This window comes from Cucumis melo, chromosome 4, assembly GCF_025177605.1.
Source record: "Cucumis melo cultivar AY chromosome 4, USDA_Cmelo_AY_1.0, whole genome shotgun sequence".
NCBI lineage: Eukaryota > Viridiplantae > Streptophyta > Magnoliopsida > Cucurbitales > Cucurbitaceae > Cucumis > Cucumis melo.
The window spans coordinates 21,342,545-21,367,702 of record NC_066860.1 but is presented as its reverse complement, the minus strand read 5'-3'; the positions used below and the strand labels follow the sequence as shown (position 1 = coordinate 21,367,702).

General features: G+C 35.8%; 2 protein-coding genes across 5 annotated transcripts; one reads left to right on the top strand and one right to left on the bottom strand.

Annotated features, from left to right (window-relative positions):
- The first annotated feature begins 5,108 nt into the window (after nt 1–5,108).
- On the top strand, nt 5,109–9,218 carry LOC103499245 (bifunctional pinoresinol-lariciresinol reductase 2-like). Its single transcript, XM_008462214.3, has 4 exons — nt 5,109–5,523; nt 7,149–7,389; nt 7,489–7,692; nt 8,884–9,218. The coding sequence occupies exons 1-4, from the start codon at nt 5,191–5,193 to the stop codon at nt 9,045–9,047; spliced, it is 942 nt and encodes a 313-aa protein (XP_008460436.1). The 5' UTR covers nt 5,109–5,190; the 3' UTR covers nt 9,048–9,218.
- An 800-nt stretch (nt 9,219–10,018) lies between these two features.
- Nucleotides 10,019–24,402, bottom strand: LOC103499244 (MOB kinase activator-like 1A). 4 transcript variants are annotated; one of them, XM_008462212.3, is made up of 7 exons: nt 24,148–24,402; nt 14,629–14,680; nt 12,289–12,397; nt 11,987–12,080; nt 11,218–11,351; nt 10,975–11,138; nt 10,019–10,399 (listed from the first exon to the last, which is right to left on the bottom strand). In XM_008462212.3, the coding sequence occupies exons 1-7, from the start codon at nt 24,357–24,359 to the stop codon at nt 10,325–10,327; spliced, it is 840 nt and encodes a 279-aa protein (XP_008460434.2). In that variant the 5' UTR covers nt 24,360–24,402; the 3' UTR covers nt 10,019–10,324. The 4 variants fall into 4 exon arrangements, with proteins under 4 accessions (XP_008460434.2, XP_008460435.1, XP_050939712.1 ...); XM_008462213.3 differs by having other exon boundaries at nt 14,629–14,677; nt 24,148–24,349; XM_051083755.1 differs by lacking the exon at nt 14,629–14,680 and having other exon boundaries at nt 24,148–24,258.
- Nucleotides 24,403–25,158: the final 756 nt, after the last annotated feature.

Here is a 25,158-nt window from a genome sequence, read left to right as displayed (position 1 = left end):
TCCATTTGTTCAATTCTCTTACATCATCTATTGTATTCACTTTGTAACAATCACTTGTGATAATCTTTTGTGCAATAGTTACTACCTTTTGTATATCTTTTATTCTTTAAAACCACTCTACCTAAAGCAAACTTGTTAAGTTCAAATAAAGAAATATTACTCTTTTCTCTTTATATTTAACTAAAGGTAGTCCCTTAATAAATTTCACCAAAATACCTGTTAGGGCTCTGATATAAGATAAATATAGAGTTCTATCTTAAAATCAATTGACAATGAAAAAAGTAATCTATGTATCTTTCAAAACCTTTTAGGTTTCTCTATCTTCCCAATGTGGGATTCTCAACAATTATCATACATAAAATTGAATTTTGTGTCTAATAAAATATAACAATTTTTTTATTTTGTGCTTGATCTTTGATTTGAATCTAGTTTTTTATTTAGTCCTTAAGTTTCAAAATGTTACCTATGTCTTTAAGTTTCAAAATTAATTTTAATTTAGTCTTTAAGTTTTATAATTTTACAATTTTAACTTTGAGTTTTAAGTTTTTGTTTTAAATTAGTTTTTAAGTTTCAAGATTTCAATTTTAGCTTCTATTTTTCACTAAATATTCACTTTGTAGTCTTTAGTGTTAATATATCTACTAATTAATATTTTAAAATAACTATAATTAAGGTTCACTATTTTCCATTGCCATTGAACTTAATTTTAAAATTTGATTACATAGTTATTATTTTAATTTAAATGAGTTAATAAAAACATTAAGCGCAAAATGTACTTTTGATCCAGAGTTTTTGAGGTTGAAATCTATTTGGTTCTTAAAATTTAAAATGGACACTTTAGTCTTTGAGGTTTGAAAGATAGTTTTAAATGGTCCTAAAGTTACATAAACTGTTAATTGACTAATGACAAAAAGATGTGGCGATTAGTCAATTGTTGATTTGGCAAAAAAATATATTATAATATTATTTTCTTAATTATGATGTGGCATCTCTCTCATTTTCTCTTACTCTCCCCTCCTCTCCTTTAACCTTCCATCATGGTATTGCTCTCTTTCTTTTTTCTATGTATTTCTGGAATTAACACGAACAATTTCCAAGCTCCCCTAACCCAAAGTCATGCCACTCGTCGACAGCCTTCTAACTCTCGACAATAAATCCCCACAAATCTATAGTCAATCTTGCCACCAAGGTTTTCTAACAAGCCATTGTCATACTCCTCCCTGATCACATACTCTCGATCCGAGAGACGCCGTGAAGTTAACCGACATCGCTCCTCTCCTAAATGACACCAGCTAACCCTAACTACTACTCACTTTAGTTTAGAACTTAAGCAACGGGCTAACATGACATTTATAGATTAGATTAAAACATACTTCATTACATGATTTCTTAAAACAGGTCAAGGCTAAATGCCATTAAGTACATAAAGCACTTAAACTAAACGAAAAATAAACAACTTGACTAACTTATCTTTACACATATGTACATGACATGGCTTAACTTTAAGTACTATCCAAAAGTAACAAAACTTAATAACAAAACTGGCACAACAAATTGGTGACGACGGTCGGGTTTTTGGATTACGAACTCTTCCTGAAAAGCGAAAAATATTTGAAAAGAATTAATGAGCTAAATAACCTAGTGAGTGACGGTTTTATAAAACATACTTTTGAAATAAGTTAACTTTAAGCTTAGTCTTTTGCAGTAACTAATTCAAGAAACATAAAATATTTAAAACCTCTTTCTTGATAAACTCTTTTTTTCCCTTTAACTAACTCCTTATATCTTTCGATAGTTCTTTTGTTTTCTAAATTAAATCTTTGTGTACTTATCTCTATTATTTCTATACCCTGGAAACTCGATTACGATAGTAACTAGTTCGACCTATCGTGCCTAATAACTTGGTCATGACTATATCATACTTGAACTCAGTCAAGATAGCAGAGCTTTGTTCATACTATATCATGCCTGACTCGGTGGTAGCAGCTAAGTGGTTAGCATAGCCCTATATCCTGAAACTCTGTGTACATTGACAGTCGAGAACTCGGTATATAGAACAAACTTGGTTTTCTTATTTAAAATCTTTCTCATCAAACACAAATAGCATGCTTAATCATCTCTTTACATAAACATAACTTAATATAAAATAGCTTTACTTTCAAACATATTTACCATAACATTTCAGAAACTTAGTCATCAAATTTATGCTAAAACATTTTTAGCTCATACTCATGCTTTGGAAGTTCAGCTTAATAAATCAATCTTATTTCACATTAAGAAAAACACAAAGCATACTTTGAATATGTTTAAAAATCATTTTTAAATCATTTTTGTCACTCACAAATGGTAGCTTAAACCCTCGGCTTGTAAACTTGTCTGATCTCCTCTTAATCTGAATTAATGAAAAATAATTTCATTTAATTTACTTCAATATAAAAATATCAAAACTTTACTTATAAATGAAAAAAATATCAAAATGGCCCAAAAATGCCCTTTTGCATTAGCTGGCATGCAAGGATGGGCAGCAGGGGGGTTGGTGCGTGCTGATAGACAGTAGGGGGCTAGCACACACGCATGGCCATGCACTTGGTGTCATTCTCGCTTGGAATCGTGCATCTGGTGTTGCGCGCATGGTCGCATGCCTTGTGGCCCCTAATGCTTGGCCTCCCTGTGTCATGCCCAAAAACTGGGTTCTTGGCCATAATTCATATTTCAACTTTGGAGACTAATAACTCTAAATACCAAACTTAAATGACAAAACTTCCTTTTAAAAAGTTTCTTAAAAGTGTCTTAAGTATCTTACTTCAAAATTTCAGCTCTTAACCCTAAGTTATTCGTCCTATAGTCTCCAAAAAGTGAATACTGCTCAAAATTGCTTGAAAAATGACCTTGGGTGCTTCAACTCCAATTTTGACCTTTCTCCTCAAATCGTTTTGGTCCAGCAGCCTCACCCTCATAACTAGACTCAATCTAAGTGGTTTTACACGCAGAAACAAGGAAATGACATGAGTGGATTTGATGCACTTCTTCAAAGTTAACCTATATATAGAAGGTCTTGCATGGTTTGAAATTGGCACCTCCTACTTACACTTTCCACCTCCAATTTGCATGAATTAGTCTTTATACCACCTACTTGATCATTTTACATCTTCTACTATCCCCTTCACATCACATGCTTGCATGGCTAATACTTGACACCACTTACTTAGCTACTTTGCATTACCCTATTAACCTCTTTACACCACATGCTTACATGACTCAAAGGCCTTGCATGCCTCTTTTGTCATGACATGCTCATTTCTTCTGCCACCAAGCCTATTCTTTTGACAATCTTCTTCCTTTTTCAATTGGAGTTTCCATGACACTCCTATAACGACGTACTTCCTATGAAATTTAGAAAATATTACACAAATGTCCTTTTAACCAAGTCTTGAAATAAAATTTTCTTTTGGGGTGTTTGCAAAAATAACAAAAAAGTTTATGATCATAAGGTTCATGTCACTACATTTTCTAAATTGAAAAAGTAGCAAATTTAAAAGCGGATAACCCACTAATAGTCATCTGGTAGTCGTCTGATATCACTAATTATTTGTCATATTTGTCATATTTGCAATAGGGAAAAAAGAGGTGCTATGGACTGGTTTTTTCTAAAATTTTTTGTCATTTGATGCAATTTTTCTTTTCTTTTTGTCCAAGTCACCATACTTGTCTTAAAAGGTTTTATGATTCGAGTTTAGTAACCGTCAAGCTAAATTTGTTTTTATAACCACTAAACTCAACTCGTAATCATCTCTTAAGGTCCTTGAGAAAATTGTTTGAGATCCAGGGTTTACATAGTTGGTTTATAAAATATAACAAATTTGTTTCCTTCTTTTACCTCTATCTATTTGCTTCTTTTTTTTTTTCTTCAAATCTTAATTGTTTTTTTATTTTCCAAATCTCAAGCTCCCATTTTTTAAAAAAGAAATTTCCATTTTCTAGCCCTTTCTTCACCCTCAAATTCTGCAATTTTTACTTGCTTTTGGAGTAAATACCCCATTTTCTCCATCCAAATCAAAGACTTTTCATTCCATGTATTAAAATCCTAACAAGTTCTGTAGAAGAAAACCTAATTGGCTCAATCAAATCATTCAATTTGTAGGGCGGAGTAATATTTCTTTTCAATTTGTGAATTTATTGTGAGAAAAAATGAAAGCAATGGGAGTGAAGTTTGAGATAGGATGCCAACGTGAGTTTATCTCAACTGACACCTGTATGTACCTGTGGACAAGAGGTTCGGATTGAAGATTTTCTAGAGAAAAAAAGAATAATTAGAGGTTTAGGGAGTGAAAGATTGAGGTTTGGAGAAAGAAATAATAAAAAGAAAAGGTATAGTACCGTGATGGAAGGTTAAAAGGTGAGAAGGGAAAAGAATGGAAGAGGAAAGTGATGCCAATTTATAAGAAAATTATATTATAATATATTTTTGCCATGTAATCATATTTAATGGTCACATCATTTTTCTGTTAGTCAACTAACGGTCTAAAAATAGACATCAACCTCAAATATGAGGACCAAAAATGCACTTTGCCCAAATCTTAATATCAAAAGAGTGAGTATATGTAGTGACCGAGTTGATCGACGGATCAAATTAAAACAAAAGCTCAAATTTTAGAGGTAAAATAATAAAATTTTAAATTCTAGAACTAAATTTAGATCAAACTCAAAATTTAAGTAACGGCTAAAATTCTGAAATCCCATAGAAAAAAATGAAAAATAGACACCTAGAAATCAAAAATATTGTTCTTTGAATGTTTAACTTGGCGAATTTATTAGACACATAATTTTGAAAAATCATGATTTTTGAAGGTCCATACTCTAACATGTAATATTATTTAACACTAACTTAAGCATATAAAATAATAACTAAAGATTAGAAGGAAAAGAAAAGAAATAGTTTTGTCTTCACTTCAAAGATAAAACCCAAAATAAATAATAAGTAAATAAATAAAAGGAAAAAAGAAGTGTTGTAGGTGAGATAGATTTGTCAAAAGTGGAGAACGTTTCAAAACAAAAATCATTTAAAACCAAACCCCACATATATTATCTCTCTCTTTATATATATATATTGATGATCTTCATTTCTTCCTCCACTACAAAAGAAAAGAAGAAGAAAAATTCAGTTGCAGTAATAATTAGATTAAGATAAGAATGGGGATGAAGAGCAAAGTGCTAATAATTGGAGGAACAGGTTACTTGGGAAAGAGATTGGTTAAGGCAAGTTTAAAATTAGGACATGAAACATACGTTTTACAAAGGCAAGAAATTGGAGTTGATATTGAGAAAATTGAGCTTCTTTTATCATTCAAGAAAAAAGGAGCTCATTTGATTTGTGGTTCTCTTAATGACCATAATTCCCTTGTTGAAGCTATTAAGCTTGTAGATGTTGTTATTTCTGCTATTTCTGGTGTTCATATCAGATCTCATCATATTCTTCTTCAACTCAACCTTGTTCATGCAATTAAAGAAGCTGGAAATGTCAAGGTATCTAATCTTTTCTTCTTCTTTTTTTTGCCTATATATATATATACTTTCTCTCCCTCTCTGTCTCTCTTTGTACTCTTATTCTTATTTATTGAAAGTGATATAAGTGATCACTTAGGGGAACTAATAATGCTACATAGACATAGAGTATCTTTTTTGTTTTTAGGTGTTGAAATTTTAAAGGATATGTACATTTTTCTTTTTAACTATTTGCTTTTTAGGTGTTTTTTTTTTTTATTTTAACCCAAAGATATCTCGTTTTTATTAATTGATTAATTCTTAAGCTGTAGTTTGATACATTTTAGGAATGTTTTTAAAGCCAAGTCAAATTCTAAAATGGAAAATAGAGTAGCTTCAACTCTTCTGTTTAGTGATGATGTGAATATGAGACAAAATAAATTTAGTTTTCAAAAACTGCAAAATAAAATGAAATGGTTACAAAATTGTTTTGAGCTTTGTTTCCATTTAATTAGTTCCTAAGCTTTATAATTTACACTTTTAAGTTCAATTTTTCATATAATTTTAAATTGAAAGTTTAAGTTTAATTTTAAATAGCCATGAAAGTTAGTGAAAATTAATTAACAATAGTCCTTTTTTCACTAAAATAAATAATGAGTATTATTTAGTGAAAAACTTTTAAATTAAAAGTGTAAATATTGAAATCTAAATACGATAATTGAATTTTTTGACAAGTTCCAAATAAGAAAGCTTTCAAAACTTTTTTCTTTAGTTTTAAAATTTTGGCTTTTTTTAAAACCATTTGTAAAAAAGACAAAAACAAAATGGTTATTAAATAAGACGTAAATGTTAACCTTTCGAAACCTATTTTCTTTACCATTTATGAAATACAATTAATCAAATCTCACAATACCTTAAAATTAATGTTTCGAATTTATTTCATGCTTATACTTGGCTTTTGAGTTTTTTTAGTGGTGATTTGTATCAAATAGAGATGAAAGTAAGAAGGAAAAAATCATAATAAACAAATTATTCAACGAAAATGATCAAATTAAGATTAAATATTTAGTTTAATCTCAATTATTATTAATTTATTAATTAAAATATTCTTGCAATATTACTTTATAAAATATTATATATGCACATGTTTTGAAGCATAGATGTTCTAATTTTAGTTAGACTAAAGTGAATTTCTTACACGAGTATAATATATTTCACGTATATGTATATATGATTCTAAATTTTAACTAATATTTTTATTATTTTCCGAAACCCTAATGCACGAAAATAATTTTTTTCACCGAAAGACATTTTTAAAACCCTAATGAAGATATTTTTTGGTTAGTATTTTCACACTCTAATTGATAAATTAAACTACCTTCAGGTGTTAGATCTTGGTAATAAAAATGTGTATATGTGGACCAACGGCAAGAGAGTTCAATATTTAAATCCTAACCTAAATATATATATATATATATTTTAAGGACATCTCTTTCGCTTTAATTTTTCAATATACATAAAAATACACTTCCATGCATCTATATTTCTGAAGGTCCAAAACAAAAAACAAGTGAAAACTTTTTAAATTTGTAATAATAATAATAATAATAATAATAGTGAAAGTAGTTGAAGAAGGAGTAAAAAAAAAAGGAAGATTTTATTTACAGAGATTTGTACCGTCGGAGTTCGGGACAGATCCGGCAAGAATGGAGAAAGCAATGGAGCCAGGAAGAGTAACATTTGATGATAAAATGGTGGTGAGGAAAGCCATTGAAGAGGCTAAAATTCCCTTCACTTATATCTCAGCAAATTGTTTTGCTGGTTACTTTCTTGGTGGTTTGTGTCAACCTGGTTTGATCCTTCCTTCCAAAGATCATGTTCTTCTCCTTGGAGATGGCAATCAAAAAGGTTATTATAATACATTATTACATATAAATGTATACCTACCTCATAGGTGTATGAATTTTATTTAATTATATATGTGGTGAATAATATAATTGGTGACAGCAATATATGTGGATGAAGATGACATTGCAATGTACACAATGAAGAGCATAGATGATTCTCGAACTCTGAACAAAACAGTGTACATTAGGCCACCCAAAAACATTTTATCACAAAGAGAAGTTGTTGAGATTTGGGAGAAATTAATTGGAAAACAGCTCACTAAAACCTCCATTTCTTCCCAAGAATTTCTAGCTAATATGAAAGGTTAGCTCATTTCCATTACATATACATTAATTATTATTGATTTTATTTCTCACTATATATATATATATATATATATATATTGCTAGCTATAACATTTTACTCCCTAATGGTTTAGGTGTTTCTTAATTAAAATAGACCTCTAATACAATCTTAAAATTTTCAACTTACTTCCGTAAGTTTAATATTTGTCAATAAGAAACTATTGGTGAGTAATGTTAAATTAGGTTAGGATATTTAGGGAGATAGCAAAATCAAACTAAAAGATATTAAAAAAAATATTCTATATTCTCACTATATATACATGATGCATGTTTAATGTTTATTATGACCCAACTTTAACATTGATAAAAAAAAATTAAGAAGGGTATTTTTAGGATATGTAGGATTAAATTGAAACTCTTTTAAACACTGCGTATAATAAATTTTCTAGAAATAAATAAATAAAAAAAAAAAAAAAAGTTTCTTTTGTTCCCTAGGTTCTGATCAAACATAATTAATTATAATTCTTTTAAAATTTTAAACTAATTAATGAATACATATTAACTCTATGTTTACATAGAGTGGGCATTTGAAAAATCAATGTTAAAAATTTAAATCATCAAATTCTAAAATCTAGTTTAGGGATAATAATAAAGTGTAAAACCACGTCTTAAAAAATAAAAAATATAGAAAAAAAAATCTATCAATAATATATTTCTATCGTTGATAGACTTTTATGTCTATCGGTTATAGACCACAATAATAATAGACAACGGGGGTCTATCATAATAAAATGTTGCTAATTTTTTTAAATTAGTCTATCGATAATAAATGTTGTTATATTTGCAATTTTTTTAAAATGTTATTATAAATGTTAATTAATATTTTGATATTCTAATTGCTATATTTGTGAGTGTCCTAATGAAAAACAAACTCAAAATTTAAAGGATCAAAACTGTAGCACTTTCACCCCTAGAGACCAAACTTTAGCTTAAACCCCCAAGTACAAAAAAGTGTATGTCTCATTTTAGAAATATATATATACACACACACTAGAGACTAAAATATATCTATTTAGTATTGTTCAGATGAAGCTTATTTGTAGTATGTTTGATTCTTTCGCCTCATACATTGTCAAATTCTTTATAGGTAAAATCTTGAGTTGGTGATGGTATATTGACTTGAACTTTTGTTTTTTTCTTTCTGAAAAAGGTCAAGACTATGCAGAGCAAGTTGGGTTAAGTCATTATTATCATGTATGCTACGAGGGTTGTCTTGCAAACTTCGAAATAGGAAAAGATGGTGAAGAAGCTTGCAATCTCTATCCAGAAGTTAACTACACAACTGTGGAGGAATACATGAAACGTTACCTTTAATTTAAAGCCCCACTTTAAAATAATCCAAATTTTATGCTTTTCAATTCAACAATGTCCTAAAGTCATATGTTCCTTTGGCCCAAATCCCTAGTTTATGACTGTTTGAACTTTCAAACTATGACATTGACAGAATAATAATGTTGAAGTCTATCTGATCTTAAGGAGACAAAACGTTTAACTCAGGTTCTCATTTATTTCATTTATTTAATTATTTATCATGTTTCTTTTTATACTACAAGGGTTATAACCTTTAACCCCTTAATCAAAAATATTAAAATATAAATCAAGGATATAAAGATTAAAAGATTAAAAGATTAAAACCTTTTACCAACATAAGATCTCCATCCCAAGTTGTCCTCTTAAAAAAATGTTACTTTTATAACCAGGTAAATGTTTTTTTCTTCTTTTTAAGATCTCACAAAACTAGAATTTACATATAAAAAATTATAAAATTATACTTTTGGCTCTGCTATTTGTTTACTTGTGTACTTCCAACTTTTTATCTATTTTAGTACATAGCCTTCAAAATATTTTGATCATCATCATACTAAGGTTGCACCAAATTCAAGCATCCCCTTTCTCTATACATATTGGAAGGAAAAGGAAAGTGAAATGACAGGATGAACCAAAACCAAAAAAAATTGACCAAAAACAGTATTTAAACCTAAAACTTACATGAATGAATAAAAACAGAATATTTTGTTCCTTTCTTTTTTTCGAGATTTTCAAAATAACTAAAAAAGGTATAATGCGTTGCCCCTTATATCAATACAAGATTGAATTCCAGTGTAACGAAATATTGGGGCAATGGCAATGCAAACTAAAGAAAAATTTTACTCCACTCTCTGAATATATGAATACATTTTAAATTTTTTTTTTTTTACAAACACTAAAGATGGAAAGGAAAGGCAACTTTTTTGTCTCTCCTTTTTGACAAACCCAAATAGTTACCTAAATTGAAACTTCTGCCATCTGAAATGCAACCTCATATAAGAAAAGATGAGAGAAACATGAAACTAACAAGCGTTCCAACTTCATTCCCTTTGAATCAAGAAGCTGGTTTTCTTTAAATCAGCTTGGTTCATGGGAAGAGTAGGGAGCAGTTTCCACAACCTTAGAAAATATCCAAACACAGAACCATGTACACAGAACAAAGACAACATATAAATATTACATTAAAAATTCAGAAACCAATTGATTATTTTAATTAGTTGTGTTCCTAGAATAGAATAGGATCTCCTTTTTTCTCTTTTTTGTCCAGTTATGCCAAACCCTGTTCAGTATGGAACAATAATGGATTCGATCAGCTCTTGAAGTGGAGCCAGCTCCTTTTTGTCAATTAAACCAAATTCCTGAAGAAATGGCATAGCGCAGGTGAATTGGGTTATGTTTTTCCACCAGAAATGAGAATAATATTTATACCAGAGACAAAAATCAGAAATGAAGTATGAGAATTTGGATTTTGGAAAAACCCTCCTAAAGAGTGAACAATTAAGCAGCTGTACCAAATAATAACTTCTATATAAATATGCTATTCTCATAGTTTTAAGCAAAGAGTCAATATGTTCAACAACCAATTATATCAATACAATTCACGTGCTTTTTAGATACAATCAAGATACCTGCCTAGGCTAATTCCAAGAAACAATTATGAAAATAAATTGATAGACATGAATCAAAAGGCAACCCATATAATAGAGAAAAAAAACCTTGTTTTTCTTTTATTTTTAGAAAAATAAGAAAAAAAATGTTGTTTAACATCAAGGAAACTAATTGCCAGTTAAATATAGGAAGCTGGTGTCTTTTTAATTTGTAAACTGATTCATCAAATAGATTGTTTCAAGAGTGTTTTATTAAAATAAAAAGACGATACTGCTAGAAAAAATAATAAATTACAAAAATAAGCCAATTTAATTGAGTGACTTACATGAGTAAAAAGTATGAAATGCTTGAAGCATGTATTTAAATGTGCCTCCTCCTTAAGGCTCACAATTTTCTGAAAGTGAGAATGATAAATGTGGGCATATACACGGAACAACCTTTTGAATATCGTCTTCACGACATCCTTGAAGTTGGGAGGAAATGGTGTGCCTAACAGAGGACATTGAACAATAAATAAGAACGCAACTGGAAAAAGGAAACTTTTTCAGCAAACAACAGCGATGATTACCAAGCTTTTGAGGGAATATCGACTCATCATCAAGCTGGGATTCGATCCAATCCATTAAATATTCAACATATTTTGGAGCAGAGACCTCAATGGGCTTTTTGATTTGTACACCATCAGCCCACCTATACTCGTACCTGTAAAATTTAATTTTAAATCATTTCAGAAGAGGGGAGGACAAAAAATAAAATACAAAACAATAAAAGCAAAAAGAAAAGCTTCAGATACAAACTATCTGAATAATTAAGTAAAAGATTGGGAAAATATGAAAGCCAGTTATATGAAAATTAGATAATTAAGTCCCACATTCGTACGTACTTTCTTGATAGAAACAGGATTTTAAATTATCTAGTTAAAGACTAAACCATATTTAGAAATTCAAATAAAACATTTCAAAACGAAGAGAAGTCATTCAAATGCAAGAATATCAGTGTTACCATATCGGAAACAATCCCCAACACACTCAAAAGTTTAACGTCTAAATTTTTGTTGCAAATGGTAGTAGTATAATCAGCAAACAAGAGAATAACCCTACAAAGTATAAAATTTGTCCTTAACCACAAAACAACAAACAATATTTAGAAAGCATGATGAGTTACTGCGGATGACTGTAGTCAAACAAACAAGTCAAAAAGGGAGAGAGAAGAAGAAGAGGGGGAAAAAGTTAGAAACAAAAGATGTCTTATACGAAGAAAATTCTAAAATAGAAGCTAAAACTAATTTGTGTTAAACATCAGGAAAAAAACTTGATTATTTGTCCACTATCCCGTACTTGGGTCCTGCAGTCATTGTAGGACAATTCTCAGGAGTACAGAACTCTGTGAGGGTACCATATAGCAAATTCACCTGGTTGAAGAAATCCACAGCTGAAATAAAAATTCAACCACATTTTAGATATTGATTCTACAGAAGAGATTCTGGCTAAATAGAAATGATGAATAAAATTTTTAGGCATGGTGATCTATCCCTGGAAAAAGAAAAAATATATATTTACCCCAGAAAAAAGGAGAAAAGGGAAAGAAAGAAAAAACGAGCTGGAGAAGAAACATAAAGAAGGCAGAATGTACAACTTACTATTGACAGCCAGCCATTCATTCAAATCCTCCCCAGTTGGAAGTCTCACTGCTTCCCTTAAATTTCCACTACCGAGTGTGGCATCAATATGCTTTCTGAGTTGAGCCCCCTGCAATAACAAATAACGTCAATGAAACACTCATCAAGAGAAATTATCGCAACATAGAACTTTCACAGAAGACAAAAAAGAAAAAAGAAAATACACATTTTCAGTCATCCACATTTGAAACTTTGCATCATTTAGAAACAAGAAGATATATCATAGCTCGACCTAGAACTTCAACAAATGGTGACTGATCAAGATTAGACAAAATAAAACCTATATCATGATAAGTTGATTTGAGAACTGTGAATAATGAAATAATTAACTTGACAATTTCTTTCTTTGGTAGGAAACAACTTTGCTTAAATGAAATGATACAAAATGAGAACCCATCCAAAGAGATTTCAAATATTTCTCCAATTAAACAAAAAAAAAAAAAAAAGTTGTAATACTTAAGGATCCATATATTCATACCAATAGAAAGCATTAAAAAGTAAGAACACGAAGACTTCGGTCGAGGATCTTTCTTGGCCTTGGAAAATTTCAAGTTTCTTCGCCAAATCTCTCAAAGAACCCCCGAGATATGTTAAACCAAAGACTTCCCTTTGTTGATATAAAAGAATATTCAGTCCACAGCAACCTTAACCAACCAAAGGAGTCTTAGGTGAAACAATGCACCATTCAAAAGAACCAAACAGCTCGGCCCAGATTTTTTATAAAAGCAGCGGCTCTGTGTTTCACCAGCTTTGTTACAAAAGGTAGCACCAGTTTGGAGACAGATTAAATCAAGGGCAACGTTTTTGCAATCTATCGTTTGTGTTCAGGCATGAGTAGCTAATCTCCCACAGAAGGAACTTGATCCTTTTTCAGCAGTGGAACTTCCGAATATTTTGATAAAGTACCTTAGATAGCAAATAATTTCCAGACACACCGATTCTGTAGAAATATCCTTTGCTGTCAAAAGCTCACACCCGCTGCCCATTGGTCTTATCTATCTGTAAGATGGCAGGATAAGCTGGATGAAAGAGGCCCATTCAGTGATTTTCTCTTTTGAGATTCGTTTTAACATTCGAAGTCCAAGAGCTGGAAAACTAACTTGACATTTAAAATCGTAGAACCCAGGTAATCAGAGATTTACTCGGTTTATATTTTAAGAAACTATAGTTAGGCAATCGATCAGGTGGTTGACTGGGAGCCAAACTCCAGGCAAACACTTGAGTGCAGAAAGACCTTCCAGGCTTCAGTGATAGAAAACCATGTCTTTTGCAAGGGCAAAATTGGGTATTACAACCCACTGATACATAAAAATTGAGTCCTAGTCCACAGTTCAGATGCCTTTAAACAAGTCCAAATGACAATAACTAGTAGCCTTTCAAACAAAATGTCTGAAATAAAACCATTGTTACAGTTGAGGTCTACCTCACAAACTAAGTAGCCTATTACACATACGTCTTTACAACACCTCACAAGCAGCTGAGTAGACTCCATCAACATAAAGATTATGCCTTCATTTTCTTATTTTTTGAATTGGAGAGACGTAGTAAAGTGTACTATCAACATCTATAGTCTCTCTTAAAAAAAAGTTTACAAAAACACACCCAAAATTGAAATAATTACGAAGGGAATATAGTTCTGAAAGAATTACAAATAGTCAATGTTTGAAACTTGTGGGGAACATCACTATAATCTCTGCCTTTCTTCTCCCAAAGGACCAACCAATATCTTAACCTAAAATAAGATTCTTCCAGAAAGGCTAAAAGATATGATAATGATTCCCCAAATAACTAAAAGAATCACTATGTGATTCAAGGAGACCATTAACTTCAATTTTCAAGCTCCAAGTTTGTTTCCATGTCTAGGATCTCTTTCTCCTCGTTGATGCAATGCCTAAAGTAAGAATCTTTTTAATAATCCACTTTCATTGGTAGCTCAATACATAGATAAATATTACTGATCCTCAGACAAAGGAAAAGATCCAAACAACATGCAAAGATCAAGAACATCAATAATCCTCACAGAAGGATAGAAAAGATCTGGATTATACATCTTTCAATTCCGTGGTACATCTAGCGTTCTTTCCAACTCTTTTGATTGTTTTAGAAAACATTGAGAAATAATTTCTGGTGAATCTTAGTGGTCTTGCCCATGGAATATAACAAAGCTAACAGGCTCTTACAAATCACAACTTATAGTTGGAAGCCACAGAAGTTATTCACAAAATGAACTTAATTTAACCAAACAATCAATGGAATACAATAAATCGAAACTATTTTTTAGAAGTAATGAGGAGGTCAAACCTTACTCCCCGATGGTGCACTCTTCTTGGGGCGAAAAGTCCTTTGATTTCTGCTGCAAGACAACATTTTACGACGCATTACAGATAGCATATATAATTGGGGCATAAATAACAAATACCAACATCAACAACAAACTTCCACTGGATCACAGAATTAAGATGTCATGGTATTGATAGAATAGTGAGAACGATAAAAGAGATAAAATGATAAATGTAGTATAGGTTTGACTGTGCTACATTTCCCTTTACATACTTTTACCATTCCATGTAATGTTGCGCCACCATCTATACTTCACACAATTCTTGGTATCCAGGACTCTTTATAATAAGTAAAATAAAAAATCATAATTCTTCCTAACTATATGTTTTCTAATCTTCTTACACTCAAATAAGTATTACTACATATGAGTTCATTTTTTGGATGGGAAACAAACTTATTATCGGCAATCAAACGTACTAAATTGATGAGTAGATATAACATCAACCCACTCGAGGACAAAGAAGTCTATAAAAAGCTACTCCAATTGAAACAACAAGAAATCGTTATAATTCCAAAATAGCTCAGAGGAATTGCCCCAAGAGCCTAAAAAATTAATTTCCCGTCTTTGTACTCAAAATATATCTACAAGCATTCTAACACATCTAATGTCTATAAATTAATCGAAAGCAATCCAGTTTAGTCCAATTTCCAACCTCCGTAGATCATCTTCCACTTTTTGTTTTTGAAACGGAAATGAACTTCAATGAAAAGAGCTAATTGTCACGCCCCAAAAATAGACCCCCAAAATTTTTCGAAATTAAGGCTCCTTAGCATTGCCCAAGAGGAGCCAACCAAGTCCCACACAGTCCAAAGGCCCTAGGAAAATAAGCAAAGTCACGCAAGGGTCATGACACAGCCGTTGGAGCCCACGGACGCATGAGCGGCAGCCAAGCACGCGCGGCCCTGGCATGGCATGGGCGCTCGCGCGCGCACGATGGGCAGGCGGGCCGCACGGCATCGCGCCCCGCGCGCGCGGAAGATGGGCAGATGCGCGCGGCACAGCGCGCGCACGCACGGGAGACGGACAGATGCGCGCGGCATCCGCGCGCGCGCCGGGAAGACCCGAGACGCCTCTGGACATTTCTGGAACTTTCGATGACGGACGTTAAGCACCGTGACGAGCGGAACGCGCGCGCGCTCCAGGCCCCTCCAGACACGCCCAGACGCATCTGGAAGCTTCTATGTCGGTCATGAACAGTGCTGTGTCGGTGGCTGACTGTCATGAAAAGCCCAGAATTCTCTAGAATGAGTTTGCCGACGTTTTAAGTCGGTTTTAAGGGCCAAAGTCGGTCATGTAACTACTATAAATACCCCTAAGGGGTCCCATTTGTAAAGCACCAAGAAATCCTCAAGCAATACACTTGTATTCTCAATTTTCTCAATCTTTCTCTACTCTTTGCCTACTTTTCCCTTCTCTAAAGCCTCTTTCTATTTCTAGCAAGTCTTCCAACAAACTCTAAGGCTTACATTGGTGTCTCTATCACCATTGTGCCGCACGTTGGTTAAGTGTCAAAAATAACCACGTGACACCCTCCCCCACTCGATTTCGCAACGTCCCCGTTGCGTTCTCTTTGAACTTCTCTATTTCTGTTTGGAATTGCCAAAGTACATCTTCACGTTCCCAGCTGGCTTCGAACTCTGGCAATCCTTCCCACAGAATCAGATATTCTGAGTAGCTTGGAACTCCTCTTCTTCTTATTTTCCTCTCGGCTAGGATCTCCTTAATCTTTCTGTCGAACTCGGTTACTACTCCGGTTGGCGCTCGAGAGGTTTCGCTTCTTTTCGGATCCTCCTGGTCTTCGTGAAAGGGTTTTAACATACTTACGTGGAAGACGTTATGGATCTTCAACCTTTGAGGTAGTTCCACTTTATACGCTCCTTTACCCACTCTCTCAATGATTGAGAATGGGCCTTCATATCGCCTGACTAGTCCCTTGTGGACTTTCCGAAGGGACTTGAACTGGTTTGGTAATAGTTTTACCAAAACCTTCTCGCCAATTTCATATTCTTTTGGTCTTCTCTTTTTATCGGCTCATTTCTTCATTCTTCGAGCCGCTTTCTCGAGACATGCCCTGGATGTATCCTGCTCCTCGTGCCATTGCTTCGCGAAATTAAACGCAGAAGGGTTAGGTCCTTCATATGGGGCAATCAAGGCACCGGGTGTGTTGGGTTGTTGATTCATGATTATCTCGAACGGACTCTTGCCTGTTGATTCGCTTCGTTAAAGATTGTAAGAGAATTGGGCCACATCTAAGAGGGTTGCCCAATCTTTTTGATGTGCACTAACATAGTGCCTTAGATATTGCTCCAACAAAGCGTTTATCAATCGTAAGGAGGGTACCGTCGTTCTCCCAAAATCTTCTGGTCTTCCCCTCCTTGGCCAACTTCAGCAGATTCTTGGCCAACTCATCATGCTGCATTCCTTCCTTGATTCGTTCAAGGAAGTCGCTCGTGGGCATGCTTGTTGTGATTATATTCAGTTCGGCCTTGCGGCTGAGGGCATCAGCAACAACATTTGCCCTCCCCGGTTTATATTCTAGCTTGAAGTCAAATTCAGCTAGAAAGTCTTGCCACCGGGCTTGCTTTGGTGTCAGCTTCTTCTGAGTCTGGAAGTAGCTCGTTGCGACATTGTCCGTCATAACTGTGAATTTACTGCCTAGAAGGTAATGCCTCCAAGTTCTTAGGCAGTGGACAATGGCTGTCATTTCCTTTTCTTGCACGGTGTAACGCCGTTCGGTGCCGTTCAACTTTCGACTTTCGAACGCTATAGGATGGCCATCTTGCATCAGGACTCCCCCTATTGCAAAGTCTGAGGCATCAGTGTGCACTTCAAAGGGTTTGGTGTGATCTGCCAGTACCATCACAGGTTCCTCTGAGACGGCATGTTTTAACCTGTCAAATGCTCGCTGGCACTCCTCCGTCCAATCCCACGTTTGATTTTTCTTCAATAGGTTGGTGAGAGGGGCAGCGATGCCAGAATACCCCCTGATGGTATCAGAGCAACGATCCCTGTGGAGGAATTGATACCAAGCGATAGTTGGTATCAGAGCCACGTTCTTGAGGACTGTAACCGATACCAAGCTAAAGTCGGTATCAAAGCCAAGGTTTAAACGGAAGTACGTTTGTGTTCTTGCTAGCATAATGTCGGCTGAAGAAGGACATACTTCGCCCGTTGAGCAGGTCATTGAAGGTCCTGTTACTCGGGGAAGGAAAGAGCAACATTCTCCTACCCGACGCTCGAAATCAAAAGGTCCTGCAGTAAGGGAGCATGTCGACACTCGCCTTACCAACCTTGAGCAAGGTATGGAGGATGTTCAGCTCGCAGTTGGTAGGCTGAGTGATAATTTTGAGGAATTGGTGCAAGAAAATGCCGAAATCACCTCGGTTGCTAAGGAGATGATTGAGGACATGGGACGAACATTCCAGAAGGAGTTGAAAGAGCTTGCATCCACGGTGACAACCTTAAAGGCATTCGTGGAAGGTGAGTTACACGATCTCCACACTAAATCTATCTCTTTTGAAACGAGATGAGATGCCCTTTGTGTAGAATGTCGTTCCAAACATCTTGGTAGCAATGCTCCCTCAACGAGCACACACCTCACTACGTCAGGCACTTCTAACATCAAAGTGCCCAAACCCGACGTTTATAATGGCATAAGAAATGCCACCGTCGTGGATAACTTCTTATTCGGCCTCGAAAGATACTTTGTCGCGTTAGGGGTGCGCAATGACGAGGCAAGGATAAACCATGCCCCAACCTTCCTAAGAGATGCTGCACAATTGTGGTGCGCGTCGTAAGTACGCTGACCAAAGTGGGAATGCCATCCACTCATGGGAGCAGTTCAAGACTGAATTGCGAAAACACTTTGTCCCTCATAATGCCGAGATAGAATCTCGCGGAAAACTCCGTCGCCTCCGACACACCGGTAGTATTCTTGATTATGTAAAAGAATTCACTATCTTAATGCTCGAGATAGGCGATCTACCCGAAAAAGAAGCCTTATTTCCGTTCAAAGATGGCTTGAAAGATTGGGCAAAGATCGAGCTGGACCGTCGTAATGTCCAGACCCTTGACGATGCTATTGCTGCAGCAGAGACACTTGTCGACTATTCTGCCCAATCAAAGGGGAAGAAGCCTGGTCTAGAGAAACACGGAGGAAAACCGGATAAGACCAAGAATTTTGGTCGTAAGGACGGGGGAAAAGTGAAGACTTTCCAGTGGAGAAATGGCAAGAATGATGGTGCACATCGAGGTGAGTCCTCTAACCCTCATAAACCCTGCTTTATCTGTAAAGGACCGCATTGGACTAGAGATTGTCCAAATCGAAAGGCATTAAATGCCCTCGTTGCAAAGTTCCAAGAGATAAAGCAAGTGGAAGATGCACCAGGACCCCAAATTGGGTCAATGCAGCAAATTGGGGTAATGAAGAAGGAGACTACCGTCGGACATAAAGGTCTCCTATATGGCAGCATTCGAATTGAAGGAAAAGAGGCCACGGCCATGTTTGATACAGGAGCATCCCATAATTTTATGGATGTTCAGGAAGCTAAGAGGTTAGGCCTCAAATTCAAAGAAGAGATCGGAACCGTCAAAGTAGTAAATGCCAAGGAACAGGTCATTCATGGTGTAGCCAAAGGAGTACTAGTGAAGATCAGTGATTCAGAAGAGACTAGACTTCTTCGTTCTGCCCATGGACGACTTCCACATTGTACTTGGCTTGGGTTTCTTCGATAAGGTTGTAACCCTTCTCGACTCCAACAGAGGCACGCTATCCATTATTGATGGATTGATGACAACAATTCCCATAAGGAGAGGGAAGCCAGTAAAGATGTTGTCAGCATTACAATTCAAAAGAGGAGTCTCGAAGAACCAATGCTACGTAGCAACCACGAAGACCTTAGAAACTGAGGAAGCAAAACCTGACGAGCCTCCGGTACCAGACAATATACAGAAGGTCCTTAATGAATACAAGGACATAATGCCTTCAGAGCTGCCAAAGAAACTTCCCCCAAGAAGGGAAGTAGATCACGAAATTGAACATCCTCCATACCTTGCTCAAGGTTGGTAAGGCGAGTGTCGACATGCTCCCTTACTGCAGGACCTTTTGATTTCGAGCGTCGGGTAGGAGAATGTTGCTCTTTCCTTCCCCGAGTAACAGGACCTTCAATGACCTGCTCAACGGGCGAAGTATGTCCTTCTTCAGCCGACATTATGCTAGCAAGAACACAAACGTACTTCCGTTTAAACCTTGGCTTTGATACCGACTTTAGCTTGGTATCGGTTACAGTCCTCAAGAACGTGGCTCTGATACCAACTATCGCTTGGTATCAATTCCTCCACAGGGATCGTTGCTCTGATACCATCAGGGGGTATTCTGGCATCGCTGCCCCTCTCACCAACCTATTGAAGAAAAATCAAACGTGGGATTGGACGGAGGAGTGCCAGCGAGCATTTGACAGGTTAAAACATGCCGTCTCAGAGGAACCTGTGATGGTACTGGCAGATCACACCAAACCCTTTGAAGTGCACACTGATGCCTCAGACTTTGCAATAGGGGGAGTCCTGATGCAAGATGGCCATCCTATAGCGTTCGAAAGTCGAAAGTTGAACGGCACCGAACGGCGTTACACCGTGCAAGAAAAGGAAATGACAGCCATTGTCCACTGCCTAAGAACTTGGAGGCATTACCTTCTAGGCAGTAAATTCACAGTTATGACGGACAATGTCGCAACGAGCTACTTCCAGACTCAGAAGAAGCTGACACCAAAGCAAGCCCGGTGGCAAGACTTTCTAGCTGAATTTGACTTCAAGCTAGAATATAAACCGGGGAGGGCAAATGTTGTTGCTGATGCCCTCAGCCGCAAGGCCGAACTGAATATAATCACAACAAGCATGCCCACGAGCGACTTCCTTGAACGAATCAAGGAAGGAATGCAGCATGATGAGTTGGCCAAGAATCTGCTGAAGTTGGCCAAGGAGGGGAAGACCAGAATATTTTGGGAGAACGACGGTACCCTCCTTACGATTGATAAACGCTTTGTTGGAGCAATATCTAAGGCACTATGTTAGTGCACATCAAAAAGATTGGGCAACCCTCTTAGATGTGGCCCAATTCTCTTACAATCTTTAACGAAGCGAATCAACAGGCAAGAGTCCGTTCGAGATAATCATGAATCAACAACCCAACACACCCGGTGCCTTGATTGCCCCATATGAAGGACCTAACCCTTCTGCGTTTAATTTCGCGAAGCAATGGCACGAGGAGCAGGATACATCCAGGGCATGTCTCGAGAAAGCGGCTCGAAGAATGAAGAAATGAGCCGATAAAAAGAGAAGACCAAAAGAATATGAAATTGGCGAGAAGGTTTTGGTAAAACTATTACCAAACCAGTTCAAGTCCCTTCGGAAAGTCCACAAGGGACTAGTCAGGCGATATGAAGGCCCATTCTCAATCATTGAGAGAGTGGGTAAAGGAGCGTATAAAGTGGAACTACCTCAAAGGTTGAAGATCCATAACGTCTTCCACGTAAGTATGTTAAAACCCTTTCACGAAGACCAGGAGGATCCGAAAAGAAGCGAAACCTCTCGAGCGCCAACCGGAGTAGTAACCGAGTTCGACAGAAAGATTAAGGAGATCCTAGCCGAGAGGAAAATAAGAAGAAGAGGAGTTCCAAGCTACTCAGAATATCTGATTCTGTGGGAAGGATTGCCAGAGTCCGAAGCCAGCTGGGAACGTGAAGATGTACTTTGGCAATTCCAAACAGAAATAGAGAAGTTCAAAGAGAACGCAACGGGGACGTTGCGAAATCGAGTGGGGGAGGGTGTCACGTGGTTATTTTTGACACTTAACCAACGTGCGGCACAATGGTGATAGAGACACCAATGTAAGCCTTAGAGTTTGTTGGAAGACTTGCTAGAAATAGAAAGAGGCTTTAGAGAAGGGAAAAGTAGGCAAAGAGTAGAGAAAGATTGAGAAAATTGAGAATACAAGTGTATTGCTTGAGGATTTCTTGGTGCTTTACAAATGGGACCCCTTAGGGGTATTTATAGTAGTTACATGACCGACTTTGGCCCTTAAAACCGACTTAAAACGTCGGCAAACTCATTCTAGAGAATTCTGGGCTTTTCATGACAGTCAGCCACCGACACAGCACTGTTCATGACCGACATAGAAGCTTCCAGATGCGTCTGGGCGTGTCTGGAGGGGCCTGGAGCGCGCGCGCGTTCCGCTCGTCACGGTGCTTAACGTCCGTCATCGAAAGTTCCAGAAATGTCCAGAGGCGTCTCGGGTCTTCCCGGCGCGCGCGCGGATGCCGCGCGCATCTGTCCGTCTCCCGTGCGTGCGCGCGCTGTGCCGCGCGCATCTGCCCATCTTCCGCGCGCGCGGGCGCGATGCCGTGCGGCCCGCCTGCCCATCGTGCGCGCGCGCGCGCGCCCATGCCATGCCAGGGCCGCGCGTGCTTGGCTGCCGCTCATGCGTCCGTGGGCTCCAACGGCTGTGTCATGACCCTTGCGTGACTTTGCTTATTTTCCTAGGGCCTTTGGACTGTGTGGGACTTGGTTGGCTCCTCTTGGGCAATGCTAAGGAGCCTTAATTTCGAAAAATTTTGGGGGTCTATTTTTGGGGCGTGACAATTAGCTCTTTTCATTGAAGTTCATTTCCGTTTCAAAAACAAAAAGTGGAAGATGATCTACGGAGGTTGGAAATTGGACTAAACTGGATTGCTTTCGATTAATTTATAGACATTAGATGTGTTAGAATGCTTGTAGATATATTTTGAGTACAAAGACGGGAAATTAATTTTTTGGGCTCTTGGGGCAATTCCTCTGAGCTATTTTGGAATTATAACGATTTCTTGTTGTTTCAATTGGAGTAGCTTTTTATAGACTTCTTTGTCCTCGAGTGGGTTGATGTTATATCTACTCATCAATTTAGTACGTTTGATTGCCGATAATAAGTTTGTTTCCCATCCAAAAAATGAACTCATATGTAGTAATACTTATTTGAGTGTAAGAAGATTAGAAAACATATAGTTAGGAAGAATTATGATTTTTTATTTTACTTATTATAAAGAGTCCTGGATACCAAGAATTGTGTGAAGTATAGATGGTGGCGCAACATTACATGGAATGGTAAAAGTATGTAAAGGGAAATGTAGCACAGTCAGACGCATCTGGAAGCTTCTATGTCGGTCATGAACAGTGCTGTGTCGGTGGCTGACTGTCATGAAAAGCCCAGAATTCTCTAGAATGAGTTTGCCGACCTTTTAAGTCGGTTTTAAGGGCCAAAGTCGGTCATGTAACTATTATAAATACCCCTAAGGGGTCCCATTTGTAAAGCACCAAGAAATCCTCAAGCATCCTTAAGCAATACACTTGTATTCTCAATTTTCTCAATCTTTCTCTACTCTTTGCCTACTTTTCCCTCCTCTAAAGCCTCTTTCTATTTCTAGCAAGTCTTCCAACAAACTCTAAGGCTTACATTGGTGTCTCTATCACCATTGTGCCGCACGCTGGTTAAGTGTCAAAAATAACCACGTGACATAATGCTCAAAATACAAAGAAACTTACAGACAGCTATTATTGAAAAAATCATCTTATAAAACTACAAGTGCCCATCAAATCATACTCTTATTTTCTTGACATAATAACAACTTTATTCCCTGAACCATTTTCAATAGGAATACCTTCAAGCCACGAATTATTGACATTTATGTGAAAATGTGAAATTCAAAGTTTTCAATGGAATTGATTTGTTTTTCTGGGCATATTCTGACTGCTAATCTGATCCTCTTCGTTGGTACAACCCTTTTCACCTCCAAAGAAGTTGACCTTTTATCCTAATATAATTCTTCAACTCTTCCCAGAAGGAAAAATTAACTTGTGTGTACTAATTTTTGCGTCTTATACCCCAAATAAACTCAAATCATCCCGATAAAAATGTATGCAAAAAAAGAAAGAAAAATTCAAAGGGTAAATTACGAATCATTAACTGCTTTTCACGCGCTTACAAACGAACAAGTGGTAATTTGCAAGGAAAATGAATAAATCACCGACTGGATTGCCAATACGGAGTTGTAATAGACTAATAATCCATCCAAAATAATAATAAGAATAAAATAACATAAAAACAAAAACCGCTTGTCACAGTAAGATACGAAGCTAATTCCATAAGACTAAGACAAGCATGAAAAGATACGAGTATCAGATAGAAATCAAACAAACATAAACCGAAATCAACTCACATACAGGACGCATCTGCGCATGCATGTGGAATTAATACGTTAACTAGAAATTGAAAGTCGAAATTGAATAAACAAGATTGCAGATCTAAAATCCGAGGATCGCTAGTGAAACAATCAAAATCAAAAGAAGCAGCTAAATTCCATTCCGCAAGAAAGAGAGAAAAGGAAGAGAAGGAAGTTGATTATTTAACTAAGAAAAATTATCATGAAAGATCATGAATGAATTGAATATACCTGCCTAGACCGAAGAGACTCATCGCTTCAGAGAAGGAAGAACCGAGCGCGCGCAAGATAGAGCTGGATTTCTGGTCTTCGCGTTGTTTCGTTTGGTTATACGAAGGAAGGAAGGCCAAATTGAAAAAAAAAAAGAAAAGGGATGAAGTAAAAACGCTAACTTTTGTCTTTTTGCATGATTTCCCCTCCAATTTCGGAGAATCTAAAAACATGGCCCTGTTATTGTTTCCAGCTATTTTTTCTTTTTTCCTTTTTTCTTTTTTTTCTTTGTTGAATTCTACTACCGCTCTTTCAATGATTAAACAAATATGATTAGGTTGGCTTAACCTAAACGTATATTTTAGTCCAAAGCTACTCTTCTTTTTTTATATATATAAGTTAAATATTGTTTAGCTAAACAAATTTTAAATTTAATCCTTTATATAAGTTAGTTTTTCAAAATCAACATGGCCTCGATAGTAATAAAATGGAAATTTGTCAAAAAAAAAAAAAAATACAACATTCGATAGAATATTTATCTTGTAATAAATTTTATCTTTTAATAGTTTTGTTCTATGAAATATGCATAATTTGTCAATTTTTTCTATTTTTGAAAAAACCTCGAAATATTTATTTTGATAGGCTAAACTCAATGACTACTTTTAGTAATAGCTATGTCACCGTTTGTTGCTCTTTAACATTTTTACTACTTTAATTTTCTTTAGATATATTGATTTATTTCTACAGAAGATTGAATGTTCAACATTTTTTAATTAGAGTATGGTTTTTTTTATTCCACTAATATGGCAATGAAAAGTTAAACTTCCAGCCAGTAATAGATGATATTTATGTTGACAAGTTACTACCAATTTTAGTTCAAAATGTGTCTCTCTTTTTTCACCTCATTCATTTGAACAATTCTATATCATGTTCTTGGTTAATTTTATCATTTTGTATTGTAGTTGAATAATGAACTTTTATATATTTTATATCTTAGTCAAATAATAAATTTTCATACGCACATATATATAT

What these genes read in the sequence shown, in the direction of transcription:
- LOC103499245 (XM_008462214.3), top strand. Translation starts at nt 5,191, where the DNA reads ATGGGGATGAAGAGCAAAGTGCTAATAATTGGAGGAACAGGTTACTTG. An exon ending in AAGAAGCTGGAAATGTCAAG is followed by an intron (nt 5,524 to 7,148) that starts GTATCTAATCTT and finishes TTTTATTTACAG; the next exon opens with AGATTTGTACCGTCGGAGTT. An exon ending in TGGAGATGGCAATCAAAAAG is followed by an intron (nt 7,390 to 7,488) that starts GTTATTATAATA and finishes AATTGGTGACAG; the next exon opens with CAATATATGTGGATGAAGAT.
- LOC103499244 (XM_008462212.3), bottom strand. Translation starts at nt 24,359, where the DNA reads ATGTTTTTAGATTCTCCGAAATTGGAGGGGAAATCATGCAAAAAGACA. An exon ending in GTGCACCATCGGGGAGTAAG is followed by an intron (nt 12,398 to 14,628) that starts GTTTGACCTCCT and finishes TTGTTATTGCAG; the next exon opens with GGGGCTCAACTCAGAAAGCA. An exon ending in ATTTCATACTTTTTACTCAT is followed by an intron (nt 10,400 to 10,974) that starts GTAAGTCACTCA and finishes CCATTTCTTCAG; the next exon opens with GAATTTGGTTTAATTGACAA.